This window comes from Lampris incognitus, chromosome 6 (genome assembly GCF_029633865.1).
Source record: "Lampris incognitus isolate fLamInc1 chromosome 6, fLamInc1.hap2, whole genome shotgun sequence".
Taxonomy (NCBI): Eukaryota; Metazoa; Chordata; class Actinopteri; order Lampriformes; family Lampridae; genus Lampris; species Lampris incognitus.
The window spans coordinates 28,530,978-28,542,419 of record NC_079216.1 but is presented as its reverse complement, the minus strand read 5'-3'; the positions used below and the strand labels follow the sequence as shown (position 1 = coordinate 28,542,419).

The 11,442-nt window shown below is 42.0% G+C and overlaps 1 protein-coding gene across 13 annotated transcripts in view; it reads left to right on the top strand.

Annotated features, from left to right (window-relative positions):
• Positions 1 to 2,512: 2,512 nt before the first annotated feature.
• cnot1 (CCR4-NOT transcription complex, subunit 1) overlaps positions 2,513 to 11,442 on the top strand; it is an 86,088-nt gene continuing 77,158 nt past the window's right edge. For 11 of the 13 annotated variants that reach the window (XM_056282565.1, XM_056282561.1, XM_056282557.1 and 8 more), the window contains exons 1-12: positions 2,513 to 2,639; positions 4,157 to 4,447; positions 4,543 to 4,650; positions 6,080 to 6,178; positions 6,934 to 7,002; positions 7,227 to 7,281; positions 8,466 to 8,669; positions 8,839 to 9,007; positions 9,592 to 9,718; positions 10,036 to 10,146; positions 10,697 to 10,867; positions 11,075 to 11,202. In XM_056282565.1, the coding sequence (XP_056138540.1) occupies positions 4,346 to 4,447; positions 4,543 to 4,650; positions 6,080 to 6,178; positions 6,934 to 7,002; positions 7,227 to 7,281; positions 8,466 to 8,669; positions 8,839 to 9,007; positions 9,592 to 9,718; positions 10,036 to 10,146; positions 10,697 to 10,867; positions 11,075 to 11,202 (1,343 nt within the window). In that variant the 5' untranslated portion in view covers positions 2,513 to 2,639; positions 4,157 to 4,345. The remainder of the gene's footprint in view (positions 2,640 to 4,156; positions 4,448 to 4,542; positions 4,651 to 6,079; positions 6,179 to 6,933; positions 7,003 to 7,226; positions 7,282 to 8,465; positions 8,670 to 8,838; positions 9,008 to 9,591; positions 9,719 to 10,035; positions 10,147 to 10,696; positions 10,868 to 11,074; positions 11,203 to 11,442) is intronic. The other 2 variants (XM_056282567.1, XM_056282555.1) reach the window with 1 other exon arrangement.

Below are 11,442 nucleotides of genomic sequence, written 5' to 3'. Positions count from 1 at the left end.
GTGGAAAAGGACATTGTCCAAATGCTACACACACCCCTCCAGGCCACTGTCTCTCTGCAGGAGCTGAGGGCAGCCTCCGAACAGGACCCTGTCCTCTCCCAGCTCCGCACCTACATCCAGAACGGCTGGCCTCACAAGGTCCCAGGGGAGCTGGCTGCGTTCGCCCGAGTCAGACAGGAGCTCTCCTGCTGGAACGACACCTGCGTGGCACGTGGGTTTTGCACAGTGGTCCCAGCTGCTCTCCGTGCACGTGTTTTGAATACGGCGCATGAAGGCCACCTGGGCATTGTGAAACTGAAACAGCGCTGCCGAGACCTGGTGTGGTGGCCGGGGATAGACAGAGATATTGAGGCTCTGGTGAAGGACTGTTCTGCCTGCCTTGTGAGTGGCAAGACTGGCCACCAGGCTCCCCCACCCCTGCAACCTCTCGCCTGGCCCTCTCAGCCCTGGGAACACCTGCAGTTGGACATTTGTGGTGAGATCCATGGAGTTCCCCACCACCAACGCTTCATGGTGGTCGCCTACGATCTACACTCAAAATGGCCTGAACTCACCACTTCCGGCACTGTGACCTCACAGATCATCATCGACTTCCTGGACTCTCTTTTCTCTCGCTGGGGCCTCCCAAAGGCCATCACCACTGACAACGGCCCTCAGCTGGTCTCTGCTGAGTTCACTGCTTATCTCGAAAGCAAGGGCATCCGTCATATACGCACTGCGTACTACCACCCCCAGGCCAATGGCGGCGTTGAACGTTTTCACCAGTCACTGAAGAACGGCCTCAGAGCACACATGGCCCAAGGGTGCTCTTTCACGCAGGCCATCCGTCACACTCTGCTGCACTATCGGGCCACACAGCACTCGACCACAGGCGTCTCCCCAGCCTCTCTCATGCTAGGCCGGGAACTGTGCATGCCCCTTGACAGGCTCCACCCCTCCACACCTCAGGCACCTCCCTCTGGGGTCAGAGCCTCAGTCACTCGTCAGCAGACGCGGATGAAGCAACGGTTTGACCAGTCAAAACGAACCAGGGTGCCAGACATCAATGTGTCAGACTGGGTCAGGGTCCGCAGGCCCCACAGGGACAATAAAATGGCTTCATACTGGTCCTCTCCTCTCCAAGTCACCCGTCAGCTGGGCCCAGCCACTTACCTCCTCAGCGATGGCACTCGGTGGCACTCCAGTCGTCTACGGAAGGTGTCAGCTCCGCCACACACAGCTGGTGACACAACCATAGCCATTCCCTCAGCATGGCGAGACGCCCCGGGGCTTCATGCAGCTCCTACACGGGCCCCAGACATTTCTGGGCCTCAGCTTCCCCTGCCATCTCCCTCCCCACCTCGGCCTGCCCAGCCTCAGGCCGCCCCGCGACCTGTTCGCACACGTTTACGCCCTGGCCACCTAGAGGACTTTGTGTCAACCTTTCATGTTTGAAATCCTGCCGGGGGGGGGGGATGTTATGTATGCACACATCGACAGTGCTGCATTTGATTTGGTGCTGTTCTATTGTGCTGGGATCGATTGGTGAAGCCTGCGGGCTCTGGGTTGTTTGATCGGGTCTGCCTTTGATGCTGTGTCAGTCTAAATAAAGAATGCCACGGAGAGGTTGTGTCGAGCGACAGCGCTGTGTCCTGACGTGATTTCTAAATACAATACACCGTTCTGGGGCGGTACTTTGTGAATGGTCAATTGGTACAAGTCTTTTTCTCCTCCCTTAGTTTCTAACGTTATACAACTCCCCATACGCCTCTTCCTTTGCCTTCACCACCTCTCTTCGCTTTACGCCGCATCTCCTTGTACTCCTGTCTAATTCATATTTTTGACTATCCCACTTCTTTACTAACCTCTTCCTCTGTATACTTTGCTATTCTCCCTCATCCCACCACCAAGTCTCATTCTCTTCCTTCCTCTGTCCAGATGACATACCAAGTACCTTCCTAGCTGTCTCCCTCACTATTTCTGCAGTGGTTGCCCAGCCATTCGGCAACTCTTTACTACCACCCAGTGCCAGTCTTAACTCCTCCCTGAACTCCACAAAAAGGTCTTCCTTCCTCAGCTTCCATCATTTGATCCCTGGCTCTACCTTCATTCTCTCCCTCTTCTTGGTCTCCAAAGTCATCCTACAGACCACCACCCGATGCTGCCTAGCTATGTCCTCCCCTGTCACCAACTTGCAGTCTCCAATCCCTTACATTAACTGGTGACTATTCCTTTTTTTTAATGGACTAGTAAGCACTGTTTAGTTACTGGTCAAAATACATCAGTTAGTTATGATTGGAAGAATAGTGACTAATCATTAAAAAATAAGTAATATTGGCATTCGTTCGTGACTGGTGCACTTCATTTCGTATCTACAGATAAGAGTCATGACACCTGTACGTCTTAACGCTCCTTTCTGTCGACAACAGCGTCATGACGTGCAGGTGTCATGTGCCGGCATGTACATGAGCGCCTCTCATCTGTTTCTCCAACCTGCTCGTGCATTTGCGCTGGGAGCGCGCTGTGGCTGTGGCGGTGACAGTCGCCATTTTATTTTGAAAACCAAACCGCACTGAACGCCGAGCGACCATTGTATTTGGACAAGTTCGGCGAAAGAGACGCGAAGGAATGAACATCTAACCCGATTTCTTGGCGGCATGGTGAGTTTTGTCACACCTCAGTTAAATAATTGGTGACGGCTGTTTCAAACCAGCAATGAGGCGAACGGCCGTTGGTTTTTGTACCGTTAGCGCGGAGGAGGTGTATTTGCTGGATAACGACCGTCACGTCGCGCGTCACAGCGGTAGTAGTGGTAGCTGCGGCAGCAGTTCTTAATCCTTTTGGTGTTTAACTATGCGTTAACTACTCTGCCGTAACATGCTACGGCAATTTATACCGACAACAGTTGGATACTTAGCGCACGTTAAAGAGCCTTTAGATTGTAACCAAAACGTTACTGTTTCCGTGGAGTAGCAGTAGTCCGTTCAAGCTAACTGCTTGGTGGGTTAGCTAGCTAGCCGGGGAGAGTGCTAGCCAACTGCAGCACTTTGCGGCCTCCAGCCTCACGGCCTCTGTGCGTGTCACGGTCAAAGCTCAGGTACCGTTGGTCTCAATTGGCCATTGGGTTGCCAACTTAGAAATCACCGTATTCGAGAGTTAACCGAACATATTAGTTGTTTCAAATCTGTCCAAAACGTTTTGTCCCAACTACCTTTTAACGCTAGCTGGCAACATCTACCTTCCCATGTTGGCAACAGCCGACATGGGAAGGTAGATGTCGACTCCACTAGAGCAGCTTGGTTGGGGGTATAATATTGTCGTATTTCTCCATACAGTGAGCAAGGACTCAGGCAAATTTTAGCTGTCGGCGCTATTGGTATTGATGGTAAACATACTGTCCACGTTGAGTTGGACAGCTCAACCAACATTATTTCGCGTTTGGGTGTCTTGGTGATGTTGGTTTGGGATTTTTATTGTCTACGTCAAGAGTTGGCTTTCTGCAAATAACCATTGTATTAAATATATTGTTTGTCTTATGGCATTCTGCTGCCTCTTCAACGTCCCGCAATGTGGAGATGGCGATAACATTACGTTAGTTAGTCTGCTCTTTGTTTCAATGGGTTAGTTTAACTTGGGTTAAATAACAACAACCAAGATGCGTGTCGTTTTAAATTTGTAAAACATGCTAGCTAGCTCTATGTACGATAGCGTTACAGTGAGTATATGATTAGATTTTAATATCATCTAATGAAGTTGTGGTAACTAATGTTAATTGCTACAGATAGGGTGATCAGTGTTAGCCTCTGTGCTTTGAATCTGCTAGCTTGGCGTTGCGGTCAAGCCTAGGCCCCATACAAGCTAGAGGATCTGATTGTATTCAGAGGTTACAACACGTTAGACTAAGGGAATGAAAGCATACAATCTGTAATGAATGTAATTTAGTTTTTTTTTCTTCTCAAAGATGCAGTCGAATATTTATCTCGCAGCATTGGGTCAACCAAGTAGGCCTGAAAGCCTGCCACAGTATTTCGTGACTAATATATACTAGCATAAAAGTATGACCAAATTTGTTGTGCGTTTTGCACAATTCTAGATGATTGTGTCCTCTTGTGATTATGATTGTCAGTTGCTCAATTTCTTATATACTGTCAGTTAACCTTTTTATTTGTCATTTCAGATGCTGAAATTGATTTTTCAGTGAGAGACTGTCTAGCACCAAGAGCCACTGACAGACGAAGCTCATTTGGAAGCCATATTTTTCACACCTTTTGGGGGGGGGGCAAAGTAACTTATCACTGAAGTGACTAAAGGGGAATAATGGTGATTTTGCGCCGGGCTCGGCCGCCTGCTTCCGCCCCAACCAGCAATGAATCTTGACTCGCTCTCGCTGGCTTTGTCTCAAATCAGCTACCTGGTGGACAATTTAACAAAGAAAAACTACAGAGCCAGCCAGCAGGAAATACAGCATGTGAGTAGCACTGCTTGCATCTGGAACACTTCTCACATTACTCTTAACATTATCATATCGCTTGTGACTCTTGTGTTTTCCCTCTCATCTACCAGATTGTGAATCGTCACGGTCCCGAGGCAGACAGGCATCTACTACGCTGTCTCTTCTCTCATGTAGATTTTAGTGGCGATGGTAAAAGCAGTGGCAAGGATTTCCATCAGGTAATTTTTAATTATGCACCAATAACATTTCCAACAAAATAATGTTGATTCATAAGGTTTAAAAATTCATGTTTTACCCTGAGCAGTATTCAGATTGATATCGTAATATGAGCTGAATCAGTATTTATTAGAATACAGAATTTTTCTAAATTTGTAAATATAACTGCTCCTGCTATAAATGGTATATAATACAATTACAAGGACAGCAGTTGGGATATATTTCACGGAGTGCCAAGGTAGCTTATCATTTATTTTTTGTACTTTAATAATACGAATGAATTGTTATATAAATGCAGTGCAGCTCTGGTAGATAGTCCTTTTTTTCAGTATTTCTATAGTGCAGGTCAAACGTTGTGCAAAACGGGAGGCTTCCTGTATGAATATCTTGTCCATAAGACATATTGTTCATACGTTTAGTCTTCTAATCATGGCTTTTTGAAGGTGCTTTATATAGTGATACTGATGTCCTTCTCTTGTAGTCACATCGTACTACTGCTCGATGACGTACTTGTTTTTTGTGTTTTCTATGACACACATTTGAGAACTTTCCTCATACTTTAGAATGTAGTTGGCTTAGATGATTAAAAAAAGCTTTGTTTTATAGTCCTTGGCAATTGCTGTTGAGGCACATATTTTGCAAATAATTGTTGTCTGCGGTTGATCTGACTTTTTAAACTGGAATTATGTATATTTAATTAAGGTAGCGCCCTTTTTTTTTCTCCACCAACTAATGACATTTTTTTCACTCTTCTGATAAATTTTGAAACCACATTAAAACAAAACGCGCACAATACACTGGCCATTGCTCATGCACAGACACTGTTATTTGGATACTTGCAAATTGTCTGCATGTTAAGGACACTGATTAGGTTCTACTGGTGTACATGTCTTTGTCAAAATCCATAGAGCAAAATTAGCTGCATACTGTTGATACCCCCAGTGCCAGTGATGGCAGTTTTACCCCGTACAACAGGTTTTTTTTTTTTTGTACAGTATTTTGTTTTCTCTTTATGCTCACCTTCTTAACACTTTATGGGTAAATATACTCATAGTCCCCTTTAGCTGTGGATGGATCTGTTACCTGATCGATTCTGTTATCAATTTATTTTACTGATAGGAAGCTGTATTTTTGCATTTCTCAAAACTGAAACATGTTAGTTTGCTGAACGTCGATTCAACATTTTTTGGAATACCTAATTGTTGGATTACACAGTTGAAACCTGAAATTGTAGCTTCTAATGAAAACCATACTTTTTAGACCAGTTTTTAACTTAGGATTGTCTAAAGTTTGGACTATAAGGAAACTTGATGCTCATTTGCCCTCGTTTGTGTGTAAGTGTGTGTGTCTCTCAGTAATTTTCCTGTTTTGTCTGCATCTATCTCTTTTCTCAACTTTCTGGTTCCTCTTTGTTTTTTCAACTTGCCCAAGACACAGTTTCTGATTCAGGAGTGTGTGTCGCTGATCTCAAAGCCAAACTTTATCTCTACTCTATGCTACGCCATTGACAATCCCCTGCACTACCAGAAAGTAAGTGGTAAATGGTCTGAATTCTGCATATTAAATCAAGTTTATATGTTGCAGAAAATGTGCTCATACTTTTTGGAAGATATTGTTTCTTTTTCTATTTGTATGTGTTTGGAAGCAATGCTAGAGGTGTCTCCTCTTTGCCACTGTTTGTAGTTTATCCTAATGTATTTGGTTTGGGTAATGTTTAGGTATTGAGAGAGCAAAGGTTAAAAATCTGCATTCATTATTAATTACTCTGAAGCAACTGCTGTTTATTGTAAGTTTGTCCTTGAAAGAAATATCTTTTTTTAGATTTATGGTGCAAAGCGCTGAGTTTATCCTATTTTCACTTTGGAATTCCAAGCAAAAACAGGATTTGATAAAGGGAGCATCATACTTATATTTTGTAAAATATAAAATGTCCTGCTCGCTGTTTTGCTATTTTATTTAGTTAGCCAATTTTGACTAAAAATCAAAGATAGAAACTTACATGTTACTTGAACTGAGCATCAGTTTCCTCAGTTTCAGCTGTGTACCAGCCCAAACTACTGTTCTCCAAGGTGCAATGTTATATGGCACTACACATTCCTGGAGTGTAACATTTTCCTCTTCATTTGAGTGGGCTTGGCAAAATTCACATTAAGTTTTTTTTTTTCTCCATTCTGAACAGAAGTTTAGAAAAGAACTTCCAGATCTTTACGTAAGTCAGTGTTTTTCAGTGGCTGATCTCAGTATGCTCCTAAAATCTTGACCAAGACCTATTTCCCCCCTCCCAGAGTTTAAAGCCATCTTCACATTTATTTACTCAACTGAGTAAAGTTCTAAAGCTCAGCAAGGTCCAAGAGGTAAGATGGCTGTAAATTGCTCTATATTATGATTCAAGTTTGGCATAAAAAGCTAATCATAGTATGATTGTGACAGTTACTTGAATGGAGAATGTTTGTTTACCTGCATAGAAATAACGCCTCAAAACCATTCAAAACTAAATGCATGCTTGTCTCAAAGATGTTTTGCCTGAAGTATGAGGACATGGACTGGGTATGTTGTCACCCAATCATTATTTCCTTAGGTGATATTTGGACTTGCTTTGCTCAACTCCTGCAACGCAGACCTTCGAGGTTTTGGTAAGTAAATGTGGTGTAGCCAACCCTGTATAGACCACTTTTCATTCAGGCATTTCATTCTTCAAAGTGAATTTGTGTGAGATTAGGGGCAAATGATATTGTATAGCAATTTTAATGTTGTCATCAAGTTAAAGGAACAAAACAGATAACAATTGATGTAAAGGTTAACCGCCAACAGATAGGAGAAATCTTTGAGTTTAAGGTTCGCTTGTACGCTTACCTGACAGTTCTAGAATTTTGTTGTCATGGCCACAAGTTGTTTCTTGTTCTTATCCTCATACTGGATAAGATTTCCAAAAAAAGTTGTTGTAAATATGATGAAATCCATTGCCTTTTAACTTTAATGCTAGCTGGGTTCTATACTTTTTGTTACACCATCAAGTATATATTGTATTTTGGTAATGTAAGTATTAATGACTTAAAAATTGCAGTTATCTGGTAACAAATCTTGTCAAGAGTATGCAACAGGTTGCAACAGCTGAAAAACTTTGTTGCCAGATAACCGTAGGTTTGCAGCCTGTATGCAACAGGTTGTTCCCAATGTCAGAATTATCAGTTGCATGGCTTTTGTTTTTGTTTTTTTGTCTATAACATCCAACTTTCAAAGTGGTTTCAGGCAAACATTAATCATATCCATATAATTTGGTGCCCTTATGTTTCATGCATATGCATTTATGTAGTCACAGCATGTTGAAAGACATGTCTAAGCGTTCTATAATCAAGAAATCTTGAAGTATACAGAAAAATTAGGACCTAGTAGTGAACCTAATAGCTAAAATGTCCTGGATTACCCACATAACCAACATTGCCCCAATTCCCAGTCATACCCTGCTAATCAGTTCTTATTCTCAGAATTTTTTAAGGCCAAATTATTTTAGGACAAAGTGTCAGTTCTATGGTCAAATGGAATTTAATTTAATTTGGGGTGTATAAATCACTTCTGCTCATGTAATTGCTAATCTGTTTAAAACATGGACTCCTCTTTAGATGGATTGAATGGATTGCAAGAGCTGCCATTTTGAGTCTGGCTCAACAATTGAAAGTCAATTACTTGATCTAACTACTTGAATAAGAAAATTCAAAACACTGTTACCACAAAACGGTATAAAGTAACATGGCGTAAGAATAAGTGTGCTACTATTGCAAAGATGGGAAATTATCTTAATCATTGTCCTAATCATCAGCGGCGCAGTTCATCAAGCAGAAGCTCCCAGACCTCTTGCGGTCGTACGTGGACGCAGACCTTGGTGGTAACCAAGAAGGTGGCTTCCAGGATATTGCCATAGAAGTCCTGCACTTGCTTCTCTCCCATCTACTGTTTGGACAGAAGGGAGCCATTGGGGTAGGGCAAGAGCAGATTGACGCCTTCCTCAAGACACTGTGCAGAGGTATGGGAGAAAAATTAATCATGGCGTTCATTTATAAAAGAATAAATACCTAGTCAGATACTGGTGCTTTGTATAAAGTCCATAAATAAATGAGGCAGTGTTGGCACACAAACACAAATATCAAGGTTTGCTATACCATTTTTGCTCATTTTAGTGTGTTATGGTTTAGATTTTCCCCAAGAACGCTGCCCTGTGGTGCTTGCACCACTGCTATACCCTGAAAAACGGGACATTCTGATGGACAGGATCCTGCCAGATTCGGGAGAGTTAGCCAAGACCATGATGGAAAGTTCTCTTGCAGAGTTTATGCAAGAAGTTGGCTATGGCTTCTGTGCTAGGTATTTTTCTGACCACAAATAACACATTCCTTCATCTGTATTTGTAACATATATTTGCTGTTTTTTTTCACCAGAAATATTAAATGCTGAAAACACTGTAAATTTTAACAGTTCTGTGTTCAGAAATATTAACCTTTCCCCTTTAAACTGATAACTACTTGTGTACTGATTGTTCTTTTAATGTTTTGGATAGTTTGGCAAACTTTACCTGTCAACTTTTATTTAATCGGTGGTACAGTTTTTATTCTTTGATTAATGTCTCGCCTCTGAAACTTATGTTCTGTGGGCTGTCTGAAAATTACTCAGAATGGTCTGTTAAAATTGTTTGCAAATTACACAACGAATTTAGATTCCCCCCCTTAAGAATGGTCTGTTAAAATTGTTTGCAAATTACACAACGAATTTAGATTCCCCCCTTAAGCTATGCTGGGATTTTAAAGCTAAGCTGTCAGGACGGCTTTAAACTCTGTTATTAATTTGAAGAATAGCTGTCACATGACCTGTTTCTGCATCAAGTGTTCATATTTTTTAATGGATTATGGTGAGGAATAACTCAGCTCTGGATATTCTCATCTCGCTGCTAGTCTTGATGAGTGCAGAAACATAATCCTTCAGTATGGTGTGAGAGAGGTGACAGCCAGCCAGGTGGCCAGGGTTCTGGGCATGATGGCTCGTACCCACTCTGGCCTTGCTGATGGTATCCCACTGCAGGTGAGCTGCAAATGGTGACACGACTCTCTTGCACTTTGTGACGTCCACTTTTTTGACTCTTGCTTTGCTTTTGCCACTGACACTGTAGAGCATATGCCAAACAATTGATGGGCCACTGTGAATCTCTGGTGCACCCCTCATTCTCAAATGAAACTTCATTTTCACTCTCACTTTCCACTTTAGATTTTTCAACATGTATTTAGACAGACAAATGGAGAAATGTCTTTCAGTATTCTTGAATGTCACTTTACACACCACACAATTTCCAGCCAGGTTATCTGAGGTGAAATTATTTTTTCATGTCTGGTATTTCAAAGTCCATCACTGCTCCAGGAAGTGGTATCTGGAGTGATGGAAAGGACAAGAATGATGGTTCTCAAGCACACACTTGGAATGTCGAGGTTCTCATTGATGTGGTCAAAGAAGTGGTGAGTGATTCACTCTGGAAATTTTTAAAGAGGTCTTTTGACTGTATTCTAGCAATTTTGTGAATCATGAATTTTCATGTCGCCATTAAACGTCTTAACTAAAACTTAAGGCTAGCTTCAAATGTATGAAAGACTTTAGTTCTAGGAAACCCACCGAGGACAATCCACAAAACTTCAACACAGTCCTTGATTATTCGATTTTTTTTTCCAAAACAAAATGTAACATGTATAGTACACATTTGTGTATGTAAGGACATTTGATTGTAGATGAATTGACATTTGTGAGTTTTCTGTTTGCATAGTTCAGTTTTGTATGTTTCATACCACAACTATACAAATTAAGAGATATCCATAGAAAGCGGTAATACATTTATGGCAGTTTGAATGCAGCAAAGATGCATTGCTGCTTGTGTTTTTACCGCTGCAAATTGTACAGCATGTATTGCCTAAGCCAGCCAGCTGTCAGGACAAGTCAAGTTTTTTATAATCTTATCCTGTAAACTTTGTCAGTTTTCCGGTCTTAAATCTGCTTTTTATGTCTGTTTTTAAGAACCCCAATCTCAACTTCAAAGAGGTGACATATGAGTTGGACCACCCTGGCTTCATGGTCCGGGACAGTAAAGGTCTACATATAGTGGTGTTGGGCATCCAGAGAGGCCTTGGCATGGAAGTGTTCCCTGTTGACCTCATCTATCGGCCATGGAAGCACGCTGAGGGACAGGTAAGCTCACCAACACATGCTTTACATTCTAAAGATGGCCTTGTACCATTTAACTGAGTTACAATGCATTTTATCACAGCCAAATGTGACAGCTGGAGCTTGTTGCAATGTGATTTCAGTATCTGGGCAAATGCAAATTGAGATTATTTTGAGCTATATTTTACAACAGAACCCCATTTTGTGAACCTCATATCTTTCCTTCTCCAGCTATCATTCATCCAGCATTCCCTAATGAGCCCAGATGTGTTTTGCTTTGCTGACTACCCTTGCCACACAGTGGCAATTGATATCCTCAAGGCCCCACCAGAGGATGACAACAGGGAGATTGCCACCTGGTACTGAAATTATGAACTCTGCTTTTTAATTGTTGACTAAGGAATGGCTTCCAAGCAATGGTTTTAACCCTGTTATAATTGTTTGGATGAAAAATATTTTACACAGTTACTGTATTGCATAAAGCTCTGCATGTGTTTTGAAGAGGTTAATAAGAAGCTGAATGGAAATGCCAGAAAAACTCTTAAATATCAAGTATTTTATGCTCACTTGAGGCGGAAAAATTGATAAAATTGGTGAAA